The sequence below is a fragment of the Danio rerio genome, chromosome 4 (genome assembly GCF_052040795.2).
Source record: "Danio rerio strain M-AB ecotype USA chromosome 4, GRCz13ab, whole genome shotgun sequence".
NCBI lineage: Eukaryota > Metazoa > Chordata > Actinopteri > Cypriniformes > Danionidae > Danio > Danio rerio.
The window spans coordinates 40,979,750-41,006,534 of NC_141024.2; the positions used below are offsets into that span (position 1 = coordinate 40,979,750).

Genomic DNA, 26,785 nt, shown 5'->3' on the forward strand with positions numbered 1-26,785 from the left:
TCTTTACGCATCTAGCGCCAAAGGTCCAACAGGAATACGTTATGCCTGGCGCTCACCGGGGCTTTGGTTAGACCCAGGCCCGAGCCCACCAAACCATGCCCGACGGGAGACCACCCTTCCCGGCCTGCTTGTCGGGACGTCCCGCGCCTGGAGGTTTTTGCCCGACACCCACAATCTCTGACCTGCCATCAGGGTTTCGGGAAAGGCGAAAAAATATGGACTTAGTCTCTGGCAGTCCAGTCGCCAGACCCCACGGTGACTGATCGATAGGAGCTAGTGTGGCGCCCCAGGGGCTAGGCCCCCACCCAGGCCCCCCAAAGCACCAATGGGGTCGGCCTCTATGGGTGTGGCAGATCCTCCCCGTCCTGGGCGCTCTATCAGGGAGGCGTGGGGGTGTCCCTCCGCACACAGCGCCCCCCCTTCCCGCCCCGATCTGTGGGTAAAGGACCCAGATGGCCCGTCTGGCTAAATGACCCAGAGCTTGTCTGCTGCTCAGCCTGCCCGCCAGCCCGCCCCCCTGGACTCCGTTTCCCCCGCGCCGATACTCGGCCCGTGCCCCCGCCCCACGCCCCTCGCCCTGCGAGGGCTGGGGGATGTTCGGTGGGTTCGGTCGAGTCACCCGGCGCCGTGAATCGAGGCCCCAGGGGCAGCGTAGGGAACGAGCTGGTGTGGGCTTCGATTCTACCCCCGCCCGAGTGTGTGCGTCTGCATCCCGTCCGTCCGCCCGCAACGCCGCCCACCCCCTGGGTTTATCCTTGCTGGCTCCCGGCTGACCCCCACCCCGCCTACCCTGCTCCCGGGGGAGTGAGGGTGGTTGGTTGGGAGGGGAAGCTAGTGGACTCCGGCGAGGTGAAACGTGCCAGGGTCAGTGGTGCCGGGGTTACGGGCTGTCTGGACCCCCCTTTCGATGGTTGGTGCGTATCCCATGTTGGTTGTAGCAGGTCACAAAAGCTCCCGCGGCTGGCGCGTGTGGAGCTGTCCCCCCCCGATGGGGCTCAAACAATCAATCCCCTTTTTGGGGTGGAAAAAGTGAACGTGAATGGCTGTGGAAAAGCTCCCGCTGGCCAGAACAGCAAAATGAAGGGGGGGATAGGGAGTGAGGTGGGACACCCCTTCCCCAACTCGAGTCGTGACAAGAGAGAGAGGTGTCGAACCGCTGACCGGGGCAACGATGAAGGGGCGGTGGGGTGAATTGTTTAACGGGACACCCCCTCTGGTTCCTTTGAAAAGGGGGGAAGGGAGTGAGGTGGACACCCCTCTCCCCCCTACTTGAGAAGTCGTAACAAAAGAAGGCTTGAACCGAATGGATCTCCGTAGGGCATCGGCTTACACCTCCTGGTGCGGGGGGGTGTCCTTCCCCTTTAAGAAATACAGGTCCACCAACGTCATGACGCGGAAGTGGACGCCGCCTCCGGCCGCTTATTAACCGCCGCACGTGGCGTGCGGGCCCCTTTCCCCCTCTGCATTGGCTCTGGCACGGTCATGGCTGAATGTGCCCTATGCTTCAACGTCTACAGCCGGCTTGCGCCTCACCTGACGGCCGTTCACAAGGTGGCCAACTCGGACGAGAAGCGGCTGCTTCTCGCGCTGGCCGCCGGCCGCGTGGACACGCGGAAGACACCGTGCCCGGTCCCGGGATGTCGCCGGACGCCAGCCCGCCTAGACAGGCACTTGAGGCAGCACGCGGAGCTCTCGACCTCGGGAAGGAAAGAGGCTATGGGGAGGGCGAAACGCCGGAAAGTAGCTCGGGAGTTGCAGTGGCTGAGGTCCACCCAGCCTGCAATCCCTGTCGTGTCCCAGCTAGCATCGTCCTCCGAGGGGGAGCGGGACTCGGAGGACCCAGAGGCCGGCCGCCCGTGCGCCGACCGCGGCTGCAGGCGCGCCACCGAGCGCATACAGGCTCAGCTCACGGACCTGGGGAAACAGGTTACCAAGATGCGGTCCACCCTGCTCCAGATCACACGCCTCTACCGGGAGCTGAGGAAGGGAGAAGGGGGGAGAAGGAGGAGGAAGCGGGCGAGGAGAACCAGGTCGCCTCCTGCACCACCGGCTCCCGGGCGAGGCGCGGCCGGAGGTCCGACGCCCCCCGAGCCTCCGGAGGCTTTGGAACCCTACCCGTTCCCGGACCACGTCCCCGCGCTGAGTTGAGTATATTTCAGGCACGTCACTGTCGCTCTGCTGGCTGTGTGCCTTCGGGGAAGTTGACTCTTGGTTGTGCTCGTTCCACAGACCTTCTCTTGGGGGAGTTCGAAGGGTACCAACTGGGCAGCGAGCCCACCCCCCGCCTGCGGAACAACGTCACTTCGAAGCTGGGGAGAATCAAAGCCTTCCTTGGTTACATGGCCAGGGGCACCGCGGAGCCAGGGGACTTCCTCTTCCTCAACCAACCAGCCCGAATCCGAGCGTGGGCCGCCCGGCTAGGTCAGACGCGCATGGCCGAGCCCACCAGGCAGCACTACCTGAAGAACGTGGCTCAGTTCCTAGACTACCTCTCGGAGACGCCGCCGGCCGCCTGTCAGCTCTCCAGCACGGCTCTGGTTCTGATTCGAAGGGAGGTCAGAGCCCTCATCCGCGGCATACGCCGGCGTGTCGTCGTGCACGAGGTAAGGACCAAGCAGGCGAAGGAAAGCCGACTGATCCCCAAGGCCAGCCTGGTGCGCTGTCACCGGACCGCTGGGAGGAAAATTCCCGCCCTGCTAGGTAAGCAAGCCCTTCCGCCGTTCCAGCGATTCCCCCTGTTCGTTCTTCCGGGGCACCAACAGCCCTTGGTTCATCCAGCCACGTCTGTCTGCCCCTCTCCCCCGCGAATGGGACTCATTCGGGGGGGAAGGGGGGCAGACCGACGTGGCTGGATGAACCAACAGCTGCTGGTGGCCCGGAGAGGAATTGTGCGTTTCTTCTTCAGGGGCACCAGCAGTCCATGAACTGCTGGTGCCCCTGAAGAAGAAACGCACAATTCCTCTCCGGGCCACCAGCAGCTGTTGTTTGAGCTGCTGGCGCCCCGGAGAACAAGTCACCAGCAGCCAAGAGCTGTTGGTGACCCAGAAAGGAAATAGAACCGTCGGTGGTCTAATCTGTCTAATGTCCTTCACCAGATAGCCTCGAATCCAACCCAAGCACTAGGCAACAGTGGCGCTTCTATGGCTTTCTGACTGGCTACCTAACCTCCATCTCTGGGCACCGCTGTGGAGTCTTCCAGAATCTCACAATCCAGGAGGTTGAAGAGGCCTCCAGAAGCCCCGACGAGTCTGCTTATGTCATTAACGTGAGTATGGCGCAAGTAAGGTGGGGGTCACCAGTAGCATGCTCTCTCACTCACTCACTCACTCACTCACTCACTCACTCACTGCTTGTTCTCTGATGGCAGATTACCACTCACAAAACAAACAGAGCCTTTGGGGCGGCTCAGCTGTCCCTAAACAGGGAGGAATACAGCTGGTTCCGCAGGTTTTTGGCGCTGCGGGCTGGTCTCCCCGGAGGGAGCCAGGCTACCTATTTCTTTTTCACTTCCAGAGCCAGTCCTTGTCGGACCCTGAACAAGTACTTTCAGTCTGCTTGGCTCAGTATGGGCCTTCCAGGCAAACCCACCTTTACTGACGTACGCACTGCGATCGCGACTCATGTGAGTAGGCATTGTGACGCCCCTGTAACTACCAGCGGCGGCTTCTATCCTAATCAAGCTTCTGTCTCTCTCCGACGCAGGCAAAGAATGCACACTCTTCAGAGGATCGCCGCAAGGTGGCGCAATTCATGTGCCATGACACTTCAACCTCAGATAAGTTCTACGCACTTCACCTCGGACCTCTCCAAGCACGCGAGCGCCGCAGACTCTTTGAAAGGGCCCTGGTGGAGGAGGAGGAGGAGGAGGAGGAGGATGGGGAGGCAGCGGGCACTGAAAGCCCCCCGCGGAAAGGGCGCAAGAGGACGGAGACTTCCGTCTCTCCCCTGGTAAAAATCACATTCTCTTTGGCGTGGACAGCAGAACGTGTGGCATTGGCTAACTTCCCTTTATGTGTCTCTTTTCCAGGAGGGAACCAGCAGGAGGACGCTGCCATGGCGCCCTGCCAAAGGGAAAAGCCAGGGCGCTCGCCCGCTCGAACAAACAGAAGACTCTGAATCGTCCTGAATAAATATTGTACAACTTAACGGTCAAATGGTGTTCAGTGTCTTCATTATTCCTTTTATTTATTATCTGTGTGGTAAAAGTAAATTCAGTGGGGACAAAAATGAGCCCTGTCTTCTTAGTTCAACGCTGTATGCCTGCTGCGTCCAGGTCCTGCCTTGGCTACGTTCCGATTGGGACAGATTAGCCCTAACTTGTGTGTTAAAAGTGTCACGTGGGATGCCCTCGTCCAGGTTCTGCCTTGGCTACGTTCCAATTGGGACAAACTATCCCTGCCTTGAGTGTTAAAAGTGACTCGCGGGACGCCCCCGTCCAGGTTCAGCCTTGGTTGATAGCTCATAGGGAGAATGAATCCCTTTTCCAGCACAAGGGGGTGATGGGCTGGACAAATCTGTCCAGGTCTGCAAATGCTTTGAACGCCCAGAAGGCCTTGAGTCCAATTCTGTATATTAGCAAGCTTCTCCCGGGACAGCTCGGTCCTTAGAGATGCATGAATAGGTCAGGACAGGGCAGCTGTGGAGTGGAGGTTAACTTTATGGAGCTAGTGCATTTCTTTACGAAGATGGAGTAAGGCCCCTGGCTAATACATCGATCAGAGCTTTTGCTGCTATTTCTACTTCTGATGACAGTGCCTGTAAGACAAATACCAATTATACCTTTTATCATTTTGTAGGGTCCACCCAGTTGGTCCAATGACGGTATCCAATGGTGGATGAAGGTTCACTGCATGTTCGGTCTTTCCAGTGCACAATGTTGATTTATATTAAACTTAACTCATATCTGACTCCAATTTTAGTATGAGGTGGTTTAGAATATTAATATGTTTATCCTCGTTTTATCTGACTCCAATTATAAAACATTGAGAAGGTTATTTTGTTTCCTTTCACATTATTTTAGATTATGATTGAATATTCTCTTCGGTTCATCATTTTATGTTATTCTCGTTCATTGGGATCTCTATAACATCCTGAATCTTGTACCGGCCGAGTATACAATTTCTTAAGCACAAGCATGTCAGTCTTGGTCACTAAACAGGGGCGATTGACCGCTATCCTAAAAAGGCAGAACCCTACTTACTCAGATTAGGATATTTTTTATGCGGTCCCCATAGGTCTGCTACCTCCTAAATCAGACAGAGCTATTTAGTCATATAACGATCATTACTATAGAATTAAGCAGACCAGTCGTACTTAAACTAGTAGTAACTTTGAATAATCACTATACTATCTAAATAGTATTAAAAGTTTATCGGGTGAAGGACTATCCCCTTAGATATCCTTTTACAGCCTAAGTATACATGAATAAATGCCAATTTGTTAGTCGGAGCTCTAGAGACATCGTGTAACGTGCCGCAATGCTCCGTCTACCGTGTTCTAGTCCGCTACTAACCTGAACAGGGGCTTGTGGTGCTATGAAATTACCACAATCTACTAAAGATAATAACACAAACTCTGTTTGAATCATTCAAAACATAACAATTTATTAGTCAGGTAAATGTATTATGCCAATTCAATCAGTCAATTCATAAATGATCAATACAAAACATCAAATTATCAAAGATAAATCCAAGATGAAAAGATGCATACCTGACTTTGAAATATACATAACATGGGGCAGACCCCATGTTATGGGCTGATCTGGTTAGGCAGAATCGCCCTGAGCTTTTCTTAGTCCTTACCTTAAATAATCCAAGAATTCCCTCAAGGAAGGGGGTGTGAATGTATAACAAAAGGCATTCACACTTAGTGTCACACCCCTCACAGTGGATCAAAAGATGCCTGAAGTTATATATTTATTGTTCTGATTATGTCTATTTCTGAGAGAATGAGACCATTGTACCAATCGCACTGAGACATTTCAAATGATATCAAACATGATAGTTAAAGTCAGTTTGGTTAATTCTAGAACATTCAAACATTGAAATGACCATATGTGTGAGTTGGGGGGATGAAGCAGACTCAGATGCAAATGCAGCAGGAACTGGTTTTTCCCGCATTCCCCTTGCTGAGTTGTGAAGTTACCAGTCTCTGTTTTCAGCTCATGTTTTGAATTGTCAAAGACATCAGAATATTTGCAATATTTCAATTCTTACAATTTGTTATCTTCATAGTCCGCGATCAACACTGCCGACCCCCACCCCGCCCGTTCCTTACAGTCGGCGATCATCTCCTCTCTCCACCCCCCATACCCACCCACACCCAAAACGGCATTACGCTCTCCCGGTCTTCACTTTAGTACGCGATCGATTCCACCCCCAAATTAGTCCTCGATCAAATTTATAGCTGAGCTCCCTTGAATGACAATCCTAGAATCGACCATGACAGAAGCCATGCTATTTTACACATCCCGTTCTTCACTCGCCATGTTGGCTTAATAACTGACTTAATTTACATTATAAAGTTTACATTATAAACAACAGCAGCCATTGCTTTAACAAACGTTTGATACTTAATCTTTGCATACATAAACCACTATAGAAATCAAGTAACCACTTACCCGCGCATCCCGCTCTTCACCTGCCATGCTAAATAGAGGAGTATTCTTCGTTAATTAGGTCAGACTGCGCAAATGGAGCGCACAGTGAAGCGCTTCGGTCATTCCCACGTTCTCAAGGAGTTGTGGGCACGTGCTACAGGGCAAGAGTGACTCACGTGGGAGGTGTGTGCTGACAGGAAAGTCTCAAAAATGCACACACTCGTATTCAGGGTGAGTCGTACGTGAGAGAGGATTTGCACATTCTCATTCAGGATGAACTCGTGAATTTTAAACATTCAAAACTTTTTGTACACTCTTATATATTTGCAAATGGTGTTTTGCATTTGTGAAATGTATTTTATGAAAATGTATTTTTATTTTGTGCATGTGAATTGTTTTTGTGAGTATAAATAAATATTTTACGCATGTGAATTTGGCTACGCATGTGTACATCGTGTCTTTTGCGTGAATTATTATTGAGTCTAATCTCTCTCCATAGAAAAACACTTTTTATCAGATCTGGACTCCGTTGCTTGAATATGTAGGTCCTAGGATTTCAGGTACATTTTTGCAAAACCTTAGATCACCATAAACTTTGGTTAATTTATGTACTTTTCTATTTTTATTATTACTCTGTATTTTTATGTCTTCTTTTTGATTTTGATTTTCATTATGTGCTGTGATGCTAAGAAATTTCTTGGTTGTAAGCTGTTGTCATTGTTCTGTTCTTTTTTGTTTTGTTAAAATAAAGACAAAAAAATGTATTTCGAAGAATTCCAGTTTGTCAGCAGATAGTGTCGGCGCATAAAACATTCCTTTGCATAGTGGTTTGGTTGTCTAGGACTATGATTCTCGTTCATGCTGTGAGAAATCCCAGATTCAAATTTCGGTTGAGCCCTTACAGTTGTCTGCTGTTTTGTAAGGGCGTTGTGGCTTACACAGAGGCCTTTTTTCTGAGAATGCCAGTTCGTCAGCTGATAGTGTTGCCATATAAAGTTGCTGTTTTGCAGTGGCTCGTTGATCTAGGGGTATGATTCTCGCTTAGGGTGCCCTTGATTCGTTAGAGAAAGTTTTCTGACTATCTGATGCTTCTGACACCATGTGAAATAAATTCAATTTAGTGGCTCGTTGGTCTAGGGGTATGATTCGCGCATTGGGTGTGAAAGGTCCTGGTTTCAAATCCCAGACGAGCCCTTGCAGATGTTGTGTGTTTTATAGGGCACTATGTCTTTCATTAAAATGTCTTTCGAAGAATTCCAGTTTGTCAGCAGATAGTGTCGCCACATAAAACATTCCTTTGCATAGTGGCTTGCTGGTCTAGGATTATGATTTTCGTTCATGCAATGAAAAATCCCAGATTCAAATTTCGGTTGAGCCCTTACAGTTGTCTGCTGTTTTGTAAGGTCGTTGTGGCTTACACAGAGGCCTTTTTTCTGAGAATGCCAGTTCGTCAGCAGATAGTGTTGCCATATAAAGTTGCTGTTTTGCAGTGGCTCGGTCGTCTAGGGGTATGATTCTCACTTAGGGTGCCCTTGATTCGTTAGGGAAAGATTTCTGACTATCTGACGCCTTGTAAAATTCTCTCAATTTAGTGGTTCATTGGTCTATCTGTATGATTCTTGCTTCGATTGCGAGAGGACCCGGGTTCAATTCTCGGATGAGCCCTTGCAGGTGTACTGTGTTTTACAGGGCATTATATCTTTCGTAAAAACGTCTTTCAAAGAATTCCAATTTGTCAGCAGATAGTGTCGCCACATAAAATATTTCTTGCATAGTGGCTTGCTGGTCTAGGAGTATGATTCTCGTTCATGCCATGAGAAATCCTAGGTTCAAATTTCAGTTGAACCCTTACAATTGTCTTTTGTTTTGTAAGGGCGTTGTGGCTTACACAGAGGCCTTTTTCTGAGAATGCCGGTTTGTCAGCAGATAGTGTTGCCATGTAAAGTTACTGTTTTGCAGTGGCTCGTTGGTCTAGGGGTATGATTCTGGCTTAGGGTGCCCTTGATTCGTCAGAGAAAGTTTTCTGACTATCTGATGTTTCTGACGCCATGTGAAATTTTATCACAGTAGTGGCTCGTTGGTCTAGGGGTATGATTCTCGCTTTGGGTGTGAGAGGTCCTGGGTTCAAATCCCGGACGAGCCCTTGCAGGTGTCATGTGTTTTACAGGGCACTATGACTTTCATTTAAATGTCTTTCGAAGAATTCCAGTTTGTCAGCAGATAGTGTCGCCACATAAAACATTCCTTTGCATAGTGGCTTGCTGGTCTAGGAGTATGATTTTCGTTCATGCAATGAGAAATCCCAGATTCAAATTTCGGTTGAGCCCTTACATTTGTCTGCTGTTTTGTAAGGTCTACGGGCTTACACAGAAGCCTTTTTTCTGAGAATGCCAGTTCATCAGCAGATAGTTTTGCCATGTAAAGTGGCTGTTACAGTAGCTAGTTGGTTTAGGGGTATGATTCTCGCTTAGGGTGCCATTGATTCGTTAGAGAAAGTTTTCTGACTATCTGATGGTTCTGACGCCATGTGAAGTTATATCAATGTAGTGGCTCGTTGGCCAAGGGGTATGATTCTCGCTTTGGTTGAGAGAGGTCCCGGGTTCATATCCTGGACGAGCCCTTGCAGGTATCATGTGTTTTACAGGGCACTATGACTTTCATTAAAATGTCTTTCGAAGAATTCCAGTTTGTCAGCAGATAGTGTCTGATGGTTCTGACGCCATGTGAAGTTCTCTCAATTTAGTGGCTCATTGGTCTATGGGTATGATTCTCGCTTCGGTTGCGAGAGGACCCGGGTTCAGTTCCTGGATTAGCCCTTGCAGGTGTACTGTGTTTTACAGGGCATTATGTCTTTCGGAAAAACGTCTTTCAAAGATTTCCAATTTGTCAGCAGATAGTGTCGCCACATAAAATATTTCTTGCATAGTGGCTTGCTGTTCTAGGAGTTTGATTCTCGTTCATGCCATGAGAAATCCTAGGTTCAAATTTCAGTTGAACCCTTACAGTTGTCTTTTGTTTTGTAAGGGCGTTGTGGCTTACACAGAGGCCTTTTTTCTGAGAATGCCGGTTTGTCAGCAGATAGTGTTGCCATGTAAAGTGGCTGTTTTGCAGTTGCTCGTTGGTCTACAGGCATGATTCTCGCTTAAGATGCGAGAGGTCTCGTTTTCAAATCCTGGACGAACCATTGCAGAAATCCCGGGTCCAAATGAAGCAAAAGCCCTGCTTCAATGTTTGTTAGATAAGGATTTCTGACCATCTGTTCCTTCTGATGTCTTGTAAAATATTCAAGCTTTTGTGGCTCGTTGGTCTAGGGGTATGATTCTCGCTTAGGGTGCGAGAGGTCCTGGGTTCAGATCCCGGACGAGCCCTTGCAGTTATTCTTTTGTTTTACAGGGCATTATGGCTTTCATAAAAAACGTTTTTCGAAGAATTCCAGTTTGTCAGCAGATAGTGTTGGCACATAAAGCATTCCTTTGCATAGTGGTTTGGTTGTCTAGGACTATGATTCTCGTTCATGCCGTGAGAAATCCCAGATACAAATTTCGGTTGAGCCCTTACAGTTGTCTGCTGTTTTGTAAGAGCGTTGTGGCTTACACAGAGGCCTTTTTTCTGAGAATGCCTGTTCGTCAGCTGATAGTGTTGCCATATAAAGTTACTGTTTTGCAGTGGCTCGTTGGTCTAGGGGTATGATTCTCGCTTTGGGTGTGAGAGGTCCAGGGTTCAAATCCCGGACGAGCCCTTACAGGTGTTATGTGTTTTACAGGGCACTATGTCTTTCATTAAAATGTCTTTCGAAGAATTCCAGTTTGTCAGCAGATAGTGTCGCCACATAAAACATTCCTTTGCATAGTGGCTTGCTGGTCTAGGAGTTTGATTCTCGTTCATGCCATGAGAAATCCTAGGTTCAAATTTCAGTTGAACCCTTACAGTTGTCTTTTGTTTTGTAAGGGCGTTGTGGCTTACACAGAGGCCTTTTTTCTGAGAATGCCGGTTTGTCAGCAGATAGTGTTGCCATGTAAAGTGGCTGTTTTGCAGTTGCTCGTTGGTCTACGGGCATAATTCTCGCATAAGGTGCGAGAGCTCCCGTTTTCAAATCCTGGACGAACCATTGCAGAAGTCCCGGGTCCAAATGAAGCAAAAGCCCTGCTTCAATGTTTGTTAGATAAGGATTTCTGACCATCTGTTGCTTCTGATGTCTTGTGAAATATTCAAACTTTTGTGGCTCGTTGGTCTAGGGGTATGAATCTCGCTTAGGGTGTGAGAGGCACCGGGTTTAAATCCCAGACGAGTTCTTGCAGTTATTCTGTTGTTTTACAGGGCATTATGGCTTTCATAAAAAACGTTTTTCGAAGAATTCCAGTTTGTCAGCAGATAGTGTCGCCACATAAAATATTTCTTGCATAGTGGCTTGCTGTTCTAGGAGTTTGATTCTCGTTCATGCCATGAGAAATCCTAGGTTCAAATTTCAGTTGAACCCTTACAGTTGTCTTTTGTTTTGTAAGGGCGTTGTGGCTTACACAGAGGCCTTTTTTTCTGAGAATGCCGGTTTGTCAGCAGATAGTGTTGCCATGTAAAGTGGCTGTTTTGCAGTTGCTCGTTGGTCTACGGGCTTGATTCTCGCATAAGGTGCGAGAGGTCCCGTTTTCAAATCCTGGACGAACCATTGCAGAAGTCCTGGGTCCAAATGAAGCAAAAGCCCTGCTTCAATGTTTGTTAGATAAGGATTTCTTACCATCTGTTGCTTCAGATGTCTTGTGAAATATTCAAGCTTTTGTGGCTCGTTGGTCTAGGGGTATGATTCTCGCTTAGGGTGCGAGAGGTCCCTGGTTCAAATCCCGGACGAGCCCTTGCAGTTATTTTGTTGTTTTACAGGGCAATATGGCTTTCATAAAAAACATTTTTCGAAGAATTCCAGTTTGTCAGCAGATAGTGTCGCCACATAAAACATTCCTTTGCATAGTGGCTTGCTGGTCTCGGAGTATGATTTTCGTTCATGCAATGAAAAATCCCAGATTCAAATTTCGGTTGAGCCCTTACAGTTGTCTGCTATTTTGTAAGGTCATTGTGGCTTACACAGAGGCCTTTTTTCTAAGAATGCCAGTTCGTCAGCAGATAGTGTTGCCATATAAAGTTGCTGTTTTGCAGTGGCTCGGTCGTCTAGGGGTATGATTCTCACTTAGGGTGCCCTTGATTCGTTAGGGAAAGATTTTTGACTATCTGACGCCTTGTGAAATTCTCTCAATTTAGTGGTTCATTGGTCTATCTGTATGATTCTCGCTTCGATTGCGAGAAGACCCGGGTTCAATTCTCGGATGAGCCCTAGCAGGTGTACTGTGTTTTACAGGGCATTATATCTTTCGTAAAAACGTCTTTCAAAGAATTCCAATTTGTCAGCAGATAGTGTTGCCACATAAAATATTTCTTGCATAGTGGCTTGCTGGTCTAGGAGTATGATTCTCGTTCATGCCATGAGAAATCCTAGGTTCAAATTTCAGTTGAACCCTTACAGTTGTCTTTTGTTTTGTAAGGGCGTTGTGGCTTACACAGAGGCCTTTTACTGATATTGCCGGTTTGTCAGCAGATAGTGTTGCCATGTAAAGTTACTGTTTTGCAGTGGCTCGTTGGTCTAGGGGTATGATTCTGGCTTAGGGTGCCCTTGATTCGTCAGAGAAAGTTTTCTGACTATCTGATTCTTCTGACGCCATGTGAACTTTTATCACAGTAGTGGCTCGTTGGTCTAGGGGTATGATTCTTGCTTTGGGTGTGAGAGGTCCTGGGTTCAAATCCTGGACGAGCCCTTGCAGGTGTCATGTGTTTTACAGGGCACTATGACTTTCATTAAAATGTCTTTCGAAGAATTCCAGTTTGTCAGCAGATAGTGTCGCCACATAAAACATTCCTTTGCATAGTGGCTTGCTGGTCTAGGAGTATGATTTTCGTTCATGCAATGAGAAATCCCAGATTCAAATTTCGGTTGAGCCCTTACATTTGTCTGCTGTTTTGTAAGGTCTACGGGCTTACACAGAGGCCTTTTTTCTGAGAATGCCAGTTCATCAGCAGATAGTTTTGCCATGTAAAGTGGCTGTTACAGTAGCTAGTTGGTTTAGGGGTATGATTCTCGCTTAGGGTGCCATTGATTCGTTAGAGAAAGTTTTCTGACTATCTGATGGTTCTGACGCCATGTGAAGTTTTACCAATGTAGTGGCTCGTTGGCCTAGGGGTATGATTCTCGCTTTGGGTGAGAGAGGTCCCGGGTTCATATCCCGGACAAGCCCTTGCAGGTATCATGTGTTTTACAGGGCACTATGACTTTCATTAAAATGTCTTTCGAAGAATTCCAGTTTGTCAGCAGATAGTGTCGCCACATAAAACATTCCTTTGCATAGTGGCTTGCTGGTCTAGGCGTATGATTTTCGTTCATGCAATGAGAAATCCCAGATTCAGATTTTGGTTGAGCCCTTACACTTGTCTGCTGTTTTGTAAGGTTGTTGTGGCTTACACAGAGGCCTTTTTTCTGAGAATGCCAGTTTGTCAGCAGATAGTGTTGCCATATAAAGTTACTGTTTTGCAGTGGCTCGTTGGTCTAGGGGTATGATTCTCGCTTAGGGTGCCCTTGATTCGTTAGAGAAAGTTTTCTGACTATCTGATGCTTCTGACATCATGTGAAATGATATCAACTTAGTGGCTCGTTGGTCTAGGGGTATGATTCTCGCTTCGGGTGTGAGAGGTCCCGGGTTCAAATCCCGGATGAGCCCTTACAGGTGTTATGTGTTTTACAGGGCACTATGTCTTTCATTAAAATGTCTTTCGAAGAATTCCAGTTTGTCAGCAGATAGTGTCGCCACATAAAACATTCCTTTGCATAGTGGCTTGCTGGTCTAGGAGTTTGATTCTCGTTCATGCCATGAGAAATCCTAGGTTCAAATTTCAGTTGAACCCTTCTCGCATAGTAGTGGCTCGTTGGTCTAGGGCAGGGGTCGGCAACCCAAAATGTTGAAAGAGCCATATTGGACAAAAAAACCCAAAAACAAATATGTCTGGAGCCGCAAAAAATTAAAAGCTTTATATAAGCCTTATAATGATGGCAACACATGCTATATATATTTATATTAGCTATATTAGCCTACTAAAAAAATGACTTCGTTGGCTACAAATACATACTGAGCCTTCATGATTAAATGTTCATTTCCCTGCAGTGCATCCTGTAGAGAATGACGCGCCACGTGACTACTCTGTTGTACGATGCCGTCTCAAGTTTAACTTAATTACAGTATATTAATGAATTATGTTTAATGTTCAAGTTTAACTTCATTACAATATTAATGAATTGTTTAATGATCAAGTTTAACTTCATTACAATATTAATGCATTATGTTTAATTATCAAGTTTAACTTCATTACAATATTAATGAATTGTTTAATGATCAAGTTTAACTTCATTACAATATTAATGCATTATGTTTAATTATCAAGTTTAACTTCATTAAAATATTAATGAAATATGTTTAATGACCAAGTTTAACTTCATTACAATATTACTGCATTATGTTTAATTATCAAGTTTAACTTCATTACAATATTAATGAATTATGTTTAATGATCAAGTTTAACTTCATTACAATATTATTGCATTATGTTTTGCTTTGATGAAATTAAAGAAATGCAATAAAGAAATCAGATTTTTTAATGTTTTTTTTATTTTATTTTGAGGATTCAAAAAAACAACATCAAAATGAACGTGCACAACGTGCCCCTTATCTGGCCAACAAACAGTGCAATAAAACGCAGCCTGCCATTTCCATTTCAAGATCAGCTCGAGTCATTCCTGGGAATGTGCTCAACAAGGAAGGGTCAATCTCCAAGGATGTGTGTCAAGGAAAGACAGTCTCGTTTTTTCCTTTCGCAACTCACAAAATCTGCTCCCAAATGCAGTTTGCATATTAACGATCGCACCTTGTAAATAATCACCGTTGAGTGAGTGATCGGGATGGGCTTCTTTGAATTCTCTCAGTGAGGGAAAATGAGAGAGCATGCCCCGCTGTACATCTTTGGCAAAGACAGCTTGCGCTCCATGGCGCATCACACAGCCGCCGGTTTGTTTACAACAGCTACCTGCCTGGCATCCCGCCCTGCTGATAGAAACGTGTGTCGCAGGCTATGACGCAAATCTTCGTTGACAGAAATGTTGAAATTAAATATTCTACACACTTTTACAGCATTGGAAAACGTTAAGATTGTTTGTCCTCCTATAGAAACCATATTAAAACAAAAAATATATTTACCTCCCTCATCGTTTTCCATTTTCAAACATTTTTTAAAAAAGTTCCAGGGAGCCACTAGGGCAGCGCTAAAGAGCCGCATGCGGCTCTAGAGCTGCGGGTTGCCGACCCCTGGTCTAGGGGTATGATTCTCGCTTTGGGTGTGAGAGGTCCCGGGTTCAAATCACGGACGAGCCCTTGCAGGTGTCATGTGTTTTACAGGGCACTATGACTTTCATTAAAATGTCTTTCGAAGAATTCCAGTTTGTCAGCAGATAGTGTCGCCACATAAAACATTCCTTTGGATAGTGGCTTGCTGGTCTAGGAGTATGATTTTCGTTCATGCAATGAGAAATCCCAGATTCAAATTTCGGTTGAGCCCTTACATTTGTCTGCTGTTTTGTAAGATCTACGGGCTTACACAGAGGCCTTTTTTCTGAGAATGCCAGTTCATCAGCAGATAGTTTTGCCATGTAAAGTGGCTGTTACAGTAGCTAGTTGGTTTAGGGGTATGATTCTCGCTTAGGGGGCCATTGATTCGTTAGAGAAAGTTTTCTGACTATCTGATGGTTCTGACGCCATGTGAAGTTTTATCAATGTAGTGGCTCGTTGGCCTAGGGGTATGATTCTCGCTTTGGTTGAGAGAGGTCCCGGGTTCATATCCCGGACGAGCCCTTGCAGGTATCATGTGTTTTACAGGGCACTATGACTTTCATTAAAATGTCTTTCGAAGAATTCCAGTTTGTCAGCAGATAGTGTCGCCACATAAAGCATTCCTTTGCATAGTGGTTTGGTTGTCTAGGACAATGATTCTCGTTCATGCCGTGAGAAATCCCAGATTCAAATTTCGGTTGAGCCCTTACAGTTGTCCGCTGTTTTGTAAGGGCGTTGTGGCTTACACAGAGGCCTTTTTTCTGAGAATGCCAGTTCGTCAGCTGATAGTGTTGCCATATAAATTTGCTGTTTTGCAGTGGCTCGGTGGTCTAGGGGTATGATTCTCACTTAGGGTGCCCTTGATTCGTTAGGGAAAGATTTCTGACTATCTGACGCCTTGTGAAATTCTCTCAATTTAGTGGTTCATTGGTCTATCTGTATGATTCTCGCTTCGATTGCGAGAGGACCCGGGGTCAATTCTCGGATGAGCCCTTGCAGGTGTACTGCGTTTTACAGGGCATTATATCTTTCGTAAAAACGTCTTTCAAAGAATTCCAATTTGTCAGCAGATAGTGTCGCCACATAAAATATTTCTTGCATAGTGGCTTGCTAGTCTAGGAGTATGATTCTCGTTCATGCCATGAGAAATCCTAGGTTCAAATTTCAGTTGAACCCTTACAGTTGTCTTTTGTTTTGTAAGGGCGTTGTGGCTTACACAGAGGCCTTTTTCTGAGAATGCCGGTTTGTCAGCAGATAGTGTTGCCATGTAAAGTTACTGTTTTGCAGTGGCTCGTTGGTCTAGGGGTATGATTCTGGCTTAGGGTGCCCTTGATTCATTAGAGAAAGTTTTCTGACTATCTGATGCTTCTGACGCCATGTGAAATTTTATCACAGTAGTGGTTCGTTGGTCTAGGGGTATGATTCTCGCTTTGGGTGTGAGAGGTCCCGGGTTCAAATCCCGGACGAGCCCTTGCAGTTCTTTTGTTGTTTTACAGGGCATTATGGCTTTCATAAAAAACATTTTTCGAAGAATTCCAGTTTGTCAGCAGATAGTGTCGCCACATAAAACATTCCTTTGCATAGTGGCTTGCTGGTCTAGGAGTATGATTTTCGTTCATGCAATGAGAAATCCCAGATTCAAATTTCGGTTGAGCCTTTACATTTGTCTGCTGTTTTGTAAGGTCTACGGGCTTACACAGAGGCCTTTTTTCTGAGAATGCCAGTTCATCAGCAGATAGTTTTGCCATGTAAAGTGGCTGTTACAGTAGCTAGTTGGTTTAGGGGTATGATTCTCGCTTAGGGTGCCATTGATTCGTTAGAGAAAGTTTTCTGACTATCTGATGGTTCTGACGCCATGTGAAGTTTATCAATGTAGTGGCTCGTTGGCCCAGGGGTATGATTCTCGCTTTGGTTGAGAGAGGTCCCGGGTTCATATCCCGGACGAGCCCTTGCAGGTATTATGTGTTTTACAGGGCACTATGACTTTCATTAAAATGTCTTTCGAAGAATTCCAGTTTGTCAGCAGATAGTGTCGCCACATAAAACATTCCTTTGCATAGTGGCTTGCTGGTCTAGGCGTATGATTTTCGTTCATGCAATGAGAAATCCCAGATTCAGATTTCGGTTGAGCCCTTAAACTTGTCTGCTGTTTTGTAAGGTTGTTGTGGCTTACACAGAGGCCTTTTTTCTGAGAATGCCAGTTTGTCAGCAGATAGTGTTGCCATATAAAGTTGCTGTTTTGCAGTGGCTCGGTGGTCTAGGGGTATGATTCTCACTTAGGGTGCCCTTGATTCGTTAGAGAAAGATTTCTGACCATCTGACGCCTTGTGAAATTCTCTCAATTTAGTGGCTCATTGGTCTATGGGTATGATTCTCGCTTGGGTTGCGAGAGGACCCGGGTTCAGTTCCTGGATTAGCCCTTGCAGGTGTACTGTGTTTTACAGGGCATTATGTCTTTCGGAAAAACGTCTTTCAAAGATTTCCAATTTGTCAGCAGATAGTGTCGCCACATAAAATATTTCTTGCATAGTGGCTTGCTGTTCTAGGAGTTTGATTCTCGTTCATGCCATGAGAAATCCTAGGTTCAAATTTCAGTTGAACCCTTACAGTTGTCTTTTGTTTTGTAAGGGCGTTGTGGCTTACACAGAGGCCTTTTTTCTGAGAATGCCGGTTTGTCAGCAGATAGTGTTGCCATGTAAAGTGGCTGTTTTGCAGTTGCTCGTTGGTCTACGGGCATGATTCTCGCTTAAGATGCGAGAGGTCTCGTTTTCAAATCCTGGAAGAACCATTGCAGAAGTCCCGGGTCCAAATGAAGCAAAAGCCGTGCTTCAATGTTTGTTAGATAAGGATTTCTGACCATCTGTTCCTTATGATGTCTTGTAAAATATTCAAGCTTTTGTGGCTCGTTGGTCTAGGGGTATGATTCTCGCTTAGGGTGCGAGAGGTCCCGGGTTCAAATCCCGGACGAGCCCTTGCAGTTATTCTTTTGTTTTACAGGGCATGATGGCTTTCATAAAAAACGTTTTTCGAAGAATTCCAGTTTGTCAGCAGATAGTGTCGGCACATAAAGCATTCCTTTGCATAGTGGTTTGGTTGTCTAGGACTATGATTCTCGTTCATGCCGTGAGAAATCCCAGATTCAAATTTCGGTTGAGCCCTTACAGTTGTCCGCTGTTTTGTAAGGGCGTTGTGGCTTACACAGAGGCCTTTTTTCTGAGAATGCCAGTTCGTCAGCTGATAGTGTTGCCATATAAAGTTACTGTTTTGCAGTGGCTCGTTGGTCTAGGGGTATGATTCTCGCTTCGGGTGTGAGAGGTCCCGGGTTCAAATCCCGGACGAGCCCTTACAGGTGTTATGTGTTTTACAGGGCACTATGTCTTTCATTAAAATGTCTTTTGAAGAATTCCAGTTTGTCAGCAGATAGTGTCGCCACATAAAACATTCCTTTGCATAGTGGCTTGCTGGTCTAGGAGTTTGATTCTCGTTCATGCCATGAGAAATCCTAGGTTCAAATTTCAGTTGAACCCTTACAGTTGTCTTTTGTTTTGTAAGGGCGTTGTGGCTTACACAGAGGCCTTTTTTCTGAGAATGCCGGTTTGTCAGCAGATAGTGTTGCCATGTAAAGTGGCTGTTTTGCAGTTGCTCGTTGGTCTACGGGCATGATTCTCGCATAAGGTGTGAGAGGTCCCGTTTTCAAATCCTGGACGAACCATTGCAGAAGTCCTGGGTCCAAATGAAGCAACTGTTCATTTGGACCCAGTTCATTTTAAGTGTTGCCATATAAAGTTGCTGTTTTGCAGTGGCTCGGTGGTCTAGGGGTATGATTCTCACTTAGGGTGCCCTTGATTCGTTAGGGAAAGATTTCTGACTATCTGACGCCTTGTGAAATTCTGTCAATTTAGTGGTTCATTGGTCTATCTGTATGATTCTCGCTTCGATTGCGAGAGGACCCGGGTTCAATTCTCGGATGAGCCCTTGCAGGTGTACTGTGTTTTACAGGGCATTATATCTTTCGTAAAAACGTCTTTCAAAGAATTCCACTTTGTCAGCAGATAGTGTCGCCACATAAAATATTTCTTGCATAGTGGCTTGCTGGTCTAGGAGTATGATTCTCGTTCATGCCATGAGAAATCCTAGGTTCAAATTTCAGTTGAACCCTTACAGTTGTCTTTTGTTTTGTAAGGGCGATGTGGCTTACACAGAGGCCTTTTTCTGAGAATGGCGGTTTGTCAGCAGATAGTGTTGCCATGTAAAGTTACTGTTTTGCAGTGGCTCGTTGGTCTAGGGGTATGATTCTGGCTTAGGGTGCCCTTGATTCGTCAGAGAAAGTTTTCTGACTATCTGACGCTTCTGACGCCATGTGAAATTTTATCACAGTAGTGGCTCGTTGTTTAGGGGTATGATTCTCGCTTTGGGTGTGAGAGGTCCTGGGTTCAAATCCCGGACGAGCCCTTGCAGGTGTCATCTGTTTTACAGGGCACTATGACTTTCATTAAAATGTCTTTCGAAGAATTCCAGTTTGTCAGCAGATAGTGTCGCCACATAAAACATTCCTTTGCATAGTGGCTTGCTGGTCTAGGAGTATGATTTTCGTTCATGCAATGAGAAATCCCAGATTCAAATTTCGGTTGAGCCCTTACATTTGTCTGCTGTTTTGTAAGGTCTACGGGCTTACACAGAGGCCTTTTTTCTGAGAATGCCAATTCATCAGCAGATAGTTTTGCCATGTAAAGTGGCTGTTACAGTAGCTAGTTGGTTTAGGGGTATGATTCTCGCTTAGGGTGCCATTGATTCGTTAGAGAAAGTTTTCTGACTATCTGATGGTTCTGACGCCATGTGAAGTTTTATCAATGTAGTGGCTCGTTGGCCTAGGGGTATGATTCTCGCTTTTGTTGAGAGAGGTCCCGGGTTCATATCCCGGACGAGCCCTTGCAGGTATCATGTGTTTTACAGGGCACTATGACTTTCATTAAAATGTCTTTCGAAGAATTCCAGTTTGTCAGCAGATAGTGTCGCCACATAAAACATTCCTTTGCATAGTGGCTTGCTGGTCTAGGAGTTTGATTCTCGTTCATGCCATGAGAAATCCCAGGTTCAAATTTCAGTTGAACCCTTACAGTTGTCTTTTGTTTTGTAAGGGCGTTGTGGCTTACACAGAGGCCTTTTTTCTGAGAATGCCGGTTTGTCAGCAGATAGTGTTGCCATGTAAAGTGGCTGTTTTGCAGTTGCTCGTTGGTCTACGGGCATAATTCTCGCATAAGGTGCGAGAGCTCCCGTTTTTAAATCCTGGACGAACCATTGCAGAAGTCCCGGGTCCAAATGAAGCAAAAGCCCTGCTTCAATGTTTGTTAGATAAGGATTTCTGACCATCTGTTGCTTCTGATGTCTTGTGAAATATTAAAACTTTTGTGGCTCGTTGGTCTAGGGGTATGAATCTCGCTTAGGGTGTGAGAGGTCCCGGGTTTAAATCCCAGACGAGTTCTTGCAGTTATTCTGTTGTTTTACAGGGCATTATGGCTTTCATAAAAAACGTTTTTCGAAGAATTCCAGTTTGTCAGCAGATAGTGTCGCCACATAAAATATTTCTTGCATAGTGGCTTGCTGTTCTAGGAGTTTGATTCTCGTTCATGCCATGAGAAATCCTAGGTTCAAATTTCAGTTGAACCCTTACAGTTGTCTTTTGTTTTGTAAGGGCGTTGTGGCTTACACAGAGGCCTTTTTTCTGAGAATGCCGGTTTGTCAGCAGATAGTGTTGCCATGTAAAGTGGCTGTTTTGCAGTTGCTCGTTGGTCTACGGGCTTGATTCTCGCATAAGGTGCGAGAGGTCCCGTTTTCAAATCCTGGACGAACCATTGCAGAAGTCCTGGGTCCAAATGAAGCAACTGTTCATTTGGACCCAGTTCATTTTAAGTGTTGCCATATGAAGTTGCTGTTTTGCAGTGGCTCGGTGGCTCTGTGGTCTAGGGGTATGATTCTCACTTAGGGTGCCCTTGATTCGTTAGGGAAAGATTTCTGACTATCTGACGCCTTGTGAAATTCTCTCAATTTAGTGGTTCATTGGTCTATCTGTATGATTCTCGCTTCGATTGCGAGAGGACCTGGGTTCAATTCTCGGATGAGCCCTTGCAGGTGTACTGTGTTTTACAGGGCATTATATCTTTCGTAAAAACGTCTTTCAAAGAATTCCAATTTGTCAGCAGATAGTGTCGCCACATAAAATATTTCTTGCATAGTGGCTTGCTGGTCTAGGAGTATGATTCTCGTTCATGCCATGAGAAATCCTAGGTTCAAATTTCAGTTGAACCCTTACAGTTGTCTTTTGTTTTGTAAGGGCGTTGTGGCTTACACAGAGGCCTTTTTCTGAGAATGCCGGTTTGTCAGCAGATAGCGTGCCATGTAAAGTTACTGTTTTGCAGTGGCTCGTTGGTCTAGGGGTATGATTCTGGCTTAGGGTGCCCTTGATAAGTCAGAGAAATTTTTCTGACTATCTGATGCTTCTGACGCCATGTGAAATTTTATCTCAGTAGTGGCTTGTTGGTCTAGGGGTATGATTCTCGCTTTGGGTGTGAGAGGTCGCGGGTTCAAATCCCGGATGAGCCCTTGCAGGTGTCCTGTGTTTTACAGGGCACTATGACTTTCATTAAAATGTCTTTCGAAGAATTCCAGTTTGTCAGCAGATAGTGTCGCCACATAAAACATTCCTTTGCATAGTGGCTTGCTGGTCTAGGAGTATGATTTTCGTTCATGCAATGAGAAATCCCAGATTCAAATTTCGGTTGAGCCCTTACATTTGTCTGCTGTTTTGTAAGGTCTACGGGCTTACACAGACGCCTTTTTTCTGAGAATGCCAGTTCATCAGCAGATAGTTTTGCCATGTTAAGTGGCTGTTACAGTAGCTAGTTGGTTTAGGGGTATGATTCTCGCTTAGGCTGCCATTGATTCGTTAGAGAAAGTTTTCTGACTATCTGATGGTTCTGACGCCATGTGAAGTTTTATCAATGTAGTGGCTCGTTGGCCTAGGGGTATGATTCTCGCTTTGGTTGAGAGAGGTCCCGGGTTCATATTCCGGACGAGCCCTTGCAGGTATCATGTGTTTTACAGGGCACTATGACTTTCATTAAAATGTCTTTCGAAGAATTCCTGTTTGTCAGCAGATAGTGTCGCCACATAAAACATTCCTTTGCATAGTGCCTTGCTGGTCTAGGCATATGATTTTCGTTCATGCAATGAGAAATCCCAGATTCAGATTTCGGTTGAGCCCTTACACTTGTCTGCTGTTTTGTAAGGTTGTTGTGGCTTACACAGAGGCCTTTTTTCTGAGAATGCCAGTTTGTCAGCAGATAGTGTTGCCATATAAAGTTGCTGTTTTGCAGTGGCTCGGTGGTCTAGGGGTATGATTCTCACTTAGGGTGCCCTTGATTCGTTAGAGAAAGATTTCTGACCATCTGACGTCTTGTGAAATTCTCTCAATTTAGTGGCTCATTGGCCTAGGGGTATGATTCTCGCTTCGGTTGCGAGAGGACCCGGGTTCAGTTCCTGGATTAGCCCTTGCAGGTGTGCTGTGTTTTACAGGGCATTATGTCTTTCGGAAAAACGTCTTTCAAAGATTTCCAATTTGTCAGCAGATAGTGTCGCCACATAAAATATTTCTTGCATAGTGGCTTGCTGTTCTAGGAGTTTGATTCTCGTTCATGCCATGAGAAATCCTAGGTTCAAATTTCAGTTGAACCCTTACAGTTGTCTTTTGTTTTGTAAGGGCGTTGTGGCTTACACAGAGGCCTTTTTTCTGAGAATGCCGGTTTGTCAGCAGATAGTGTTGCCATGTAAAGTGGCTGTTTTGCAGTTGCTCGTTGGTCTACAGGCATGATTCTCGCTTAAGATGCGAGAGGTCTCATTTTCAAATCCTGGACGAACCATTGCAGAAGTCCCGGGTCCAAATGAAGCAAAAGCCCTGCTTCAATGTTTGTTAGATAAGGATTTCTGACCATCTGTTCCTTCTGATGTCTTGTAAAATATTCAAGCTTTTGTGGCTCGTTGGTCTAGGGGTATAATTCTCGCTTAGGGTGCGAGAGGTCCCGGGTTCAAATCCTGGACGAGCCCTTGCAGTTATTCTTTTGTTTTACAGGGCATTATGGCTTTCATAAAAAACGTTTTTGTAACGTTTTGTAAGGGCGTTGTGGCTTACACAGAGGCCTTTTTTCTGAGAATGCCAGTTCGTCAGCTGATAGTGTTGCCATATAAAGTTACTGTTTTGCAGTGGCTCGTTGGTCTAGGGGTATGACTATCTGATGCTTCTGACATCATGTGAAATGAATTCAACTTAGTGGCTCGTTGGTCTAGGGTTATGATTCTCGCTTCGGGTGTGACAGGTCCCGGGTTCAAATCCCGGGTGAGCCCTTACAGGTGTTAAGTGTTTTACAGGGCACTATGTCTTTCATTAAAATGTCTTTCGAAGAATTCCAGTTCCAGTACGGGCATAATTCTCGCATAAGGTGCGAGAGCTCCCGTTTTCAAATCCTGGACGAACCATTGCAGAAGTCCCGGGTCCAAATGAAGCAAAAGCCCTGCTTCAAGGTTTGTTAGATAAGGATTTCTGACCATCTGTTGTCTCTGATGTCTTGTGAAATATTCAAACTTTTGTGGCTCGTTGGTCTAGGAGTATGAATCTCGCTTAGGGTGTGAGAGATCCCGGGTTTAAATCCCAGACGAGTTCTTGCAGTTATTCTGTTGTTTTACAGGGCATTATGGCTTTCATAAAAAACGTTTTTCGAAGAATTCCAGTTTGTCAGCAGATAGTGTCGCCACATAAAATATTTCTTGCATAGTGGCTTGCTGTTCTAGGAGTTTGATTCTCGTTCATGCCATGAGAAATCCTAGGTTCAAATTTCAGTTGAACCCTTACAGTTGTCTTTTGTTTTGTAAGGGCGTTGTGGCTTACACAGAGGCCTTTTTTCTGAGAATGCCGGTTTGTCAGCAGATAGTGTTGCCATGTAAAGTGGCTGTTTTGCAGTTGCTCGTTGGTCTACGGGCTTGATTCTCGCATAAGGTGCAAGAGGTCCCGTTTTCAAATCCTGGACGAACCATTGCAGAAGTCCTGGGTCCAAATGAAGCAAAAGCCCTGCTTCAACGTTTGTTAGATAAGGATTTCTGACCATCTGTTGCTTCAGATGTCTTGTGAAATATTCAAGCTTTTGTGGCTCGTTGGTCTAGCCGTATGATTCTCGCTTAGGGTGCGAGAGGTCCCTGGTTCAAATCCCGGACGAGCCCTTGCAGTTATTCTTTTGTTTTACAGGGCAATATGGCTTTCATAAAAAACATTTTTCGAAGAATTCCAGTTTGTCAGCAGATAGTGTCGCCACATAAAACATTCCTTTGCATAGTGGCTTGCTGGTCTAGGAGTATGATTTTCGTTCATGCAATGAAAAATCCCAGATTCAAATTTCGGTTGAGCCCTTACAGTTGTCTGCTGTTTTGTAAGGTCGTTGTGGCTTACACAGAGGCCTTTTTTCTTAGAATGCCAGTTCGTCAGCAGATAGTGTTGCAATATAAATTTGCTGTTTTGCAGCGGCTCGGTGGTCTAGGGGTATGATTCTCACTTAGGGTGCCCTTGATTCGTTAGGGAAAGATTTCTGACTATCTGACGCCTTGTGAAATTCTCTCAATTTAGTGGTTCATTGGTCTATCTGTATGATTCTCGCTTCCATTGCGAGAGGACCCGGGTTCAATTCTCGGATGAGCCCTTGCAGGTGTTATGTGTTTTACAGGGCACTATGTCTTTCATTAAAATGTCTTTCGAAGAATTTCAGTTTGTCAGCAGATAGTGTCGCCACATAAAACATTCCTTTGCATAGTGGCTTGCTGGTCTAGGAGTTTGATTCTCGTTCATGCCATGAAAAATCCTAGGTTCAAATTTCAGTTGAACCCTTACAGTTGTCTTTTGTTTTGTAAGGGCGTTGTGGCTTACACAGAGGCCTTTTTTCTGAGAATGCCGGTTTGTCAGCAGATAGTGTTGCCATGTAAAGTGGCTGTTTTGCAGTTGCTCGTTGGTCTACGGGCTTGATTCTCGCATAAGGAGCGAGAGGTCCCGTTTTCAAATCCTGGACGAACCATTGCAGAAGTCCTGGGTCCAAATGAAGCAACTGTTCATTTGGACCCAGTTCATTTTAAGTGTTGCCATATAAAGTTGCTGTTTTGCAGTGGCTCGGTGGCTCTGTGGTCTAGGGGTATGATTCTCACTTAGGGTGCCCTTGATTCGTTAGGGAAAGATTTCTGACTATCTGACGCCTTGTGAAATTCTCTCAATTTAGTGGTTCATTGGTCTATCTGTATGATTCTCGCTGCGATTGCGAGAGGACCCGGGTTCAATTCTCGGATGAGCCCTTGCAGGTGTACTGTGTTTTACAGGGCATTATATCTTTCGTAAAAACGTCTTTCAAAGAATTCCACTTTGTCAGCAGATAGTGTCGCCACATAAAATATTTCTTGCATAGTGGCTTGCTGGTCTAGGAGTATGATTCTCGTTCATGCCATGAGAAATCCTAGGTTCAAATTTCAGTTGAACCCTTACAGTTGTCTTTTGTTTTGTAAGGGCGTTGTGGCTTACACAGAGGCCTTTTTCTGAGAATGCCGGTTTGTCAGCAGATAGTGTTGCCATGTAAAGTTACTGTTTTGCAGTGGCTCGTTGGTCTAGGGGTATGATTCTGGCTTAGGGTGCCCTTGATTCGTCAGAGAAAGTTTTCTGACTATCTGATGCTTCTGACGCCATGTGAAATTTTATTACAGTAGTGCCTCGTTGGTCTAGGGGTATGATTCTCGCTTTGGGTGTGAGAGGTCCCGGGTTCAAATCCCGGACGAGCCCTTGCAGGTGTCATGTGTTTTACAGGGCACTATGACTTTCATTAAAATGTCTTTCGAAGAATTCCAGTTTGTCAGCAGATAGTGTCGCCACATAAACAATCCTTTGAATAGTGGCTTGCTGGTCTAGGAGTATGATTTTCGTTCATGCAATGAGAAATCCAAGATTCAAATTTCGGTTGAGCCCTTACATTTGTCTGCTGATTTGTAAGGTCTACGGGCTTACACAGAGGCCTTTTTTCTGAGAATGCCAGTTCATCAGCAGATAGTTTTGCCATGTAAAGTGGCTGTTACAGTAGCTAGTTGGTTTAGGGGTATGATTCTCGCTTAGGGTGCCATTGATTCGTTAGAGAAAGTTTTCTGACTATCTGATGGTTCTGACGCCATGTGAAGTTTTATAAATGTAGTGGCTCGTTGGCCCAGGGGTATGATTCTCGCTTTGGTTGAGAGAGGTCCCGGGTTCATATCCCGGACGAGCCCTTGCAGGTATCATGTGTTTTACAGGGCACTATGACTTTCATTAAAATGTCTTTCGAAGAATTCCAGTTTGTCAGCAGATAGTGTCGCCACATAAAACATTCCTTTGCATAGTGGCTTGCTGGTCTAGGCGTATGATTTTCGTTCATGCAATGAGAAATCCCAGATTCAGATTTCGGTTGAGCCCTTACACTTGTCTGCTGTTTTGTAAGGTTGTTGTGGCTTACACAGAGGCCTTTTTTCTGAGAATGCCAGTTTGTCAGCAGATAGTGTTGCCATATAAAGTTGCTGTTTTGCAGTGGCTCGGTGGTCTAGGGGTATGATTCTCACTTAGGGTGCCCTTGATTCGTTAGAGAAAGATTTCTGACCATCTGACGTCTTGTAAAATTCTCTCAATTTAGTGGCTCATTGGTCTATGGGTATGATTCTCGCTTCGGTTGCGAGA

The 26,785-nt window shown here is 45.5% G+C and overlaps 1 protein-coding gene and 7 non-coding genes across 11 annotated transcripts; all 8 read left to right on the forward strand.

Annotated features, from left to right (window-relative positions):
* Window positions 1-260: 260 nt before the first annotated feature.
* Window positions 261-4,154, forward strand: LOC148680718 (uncharacterized). 4 transcript variants are annotated; one of them, XM_088650256.1, is made up of 6 exons: window positions 261-2,143; window positions 2,230-2,700; window positions 3,096-3,265; window positions 3,368-3,622; window positions 3,703-3,948; window positions 4,028-4,154. In XM_088650256.1, exons 1-6 carry the CDS (start codon window positions 1,483-1,485, stop codon window positions 4,124-4,126), a joined length of 1,902 nt encoding a protein of 633 aa, XP_088506382.1. In that variant the 5' UTR covers window positions 261-1,482; the 3' UTR covers window positions 4,127-4,154. The 4 variants fall into 4 exon arrangements, with proteins under 4 accessions (XP_088506382.1, XP_088506381.1, XP_088506380.1 ...); XM_088650255.1 differs by having other exon boundaries at window positions 261-2,700; XM_088650254.1 differs by having other exon boundaries at window positions 3,368-3,948.
* Window positions 4,155-8,669: 4,515 nt separating this feature from the next.
* Window positions 8,670-8,741, forward strand: trnap-ugg (transfer RNA proline (anticodon UGG)). Its single transcript has one exon. It is a non-coding gene; the product is annotated as a tRNA-Pro (tRNA).
* A 1,524-nt stretch (window positions 8,742-10,265) lies between these two features.
* Window positions 10,266-10,337, forward strand: trnap-ugg (transfer RNA proline (anticodon UGG)). The gene has a single exon. It is a non-coding gene; the product is annotated as a tRNA-Pro (tRNA).
* A 2,944-nt stretch (window positions 10,338-13,281) lies between these two features.
* trnap-cgg (transfer RNA proline (anticodon CGG)) lies at window positions 13,282-13,353 on the forward strand. Its single transcript has one exon. It is a non-coding gene; the product is annotated as a tRNA-Pro (tRNA).
* A 3,055-nt stretch (window positions 13,354-16,408) lies between these two features.
* Window positions 16,409-16,480, forward strand: trnap-ugg (transfer RNA proline (anticodon UGG)). Its single transcript has one exon. It is a non-coding gene; the product is annotated as a tRNA-Pro (tRNA).
* Window positions 16,481-17,909: 1,429 nt separating this feature from the next.
* trnap-agg (transfer RNA proline (anticodon AGG)) lies at window positions 17,910-17,981 on the forward strand. Its single transcript has one exon. It is a non-coding gene; the product is annotated as a tRNA-Pro (tRNA).
* Window positions 17,982-18,280: 299 nt separating this feature from the next.
* trnap-cgg (transfer RNA proline (anticodon CGG)) lies at window positions 18,281-18,352 on the forward strand. The gene has a single exon. It is a non-coding gene; the product is annotated as a tRNA-Pro (tRNA).
* Window positions 18,353-25,795: 7,443 nt separating this feature from the next.
* trnap-ugg (transfer RNA proline (anticodon UGG)) lies at window positions 25,796-25,872 on the forward strand. Its single transcript has one exon. It is a non-coding gene; the product is annotated as a tRNA-Pro (tRNA).
* Window positions 25,873-26,785: the final 913 nt, after the last annotated feature.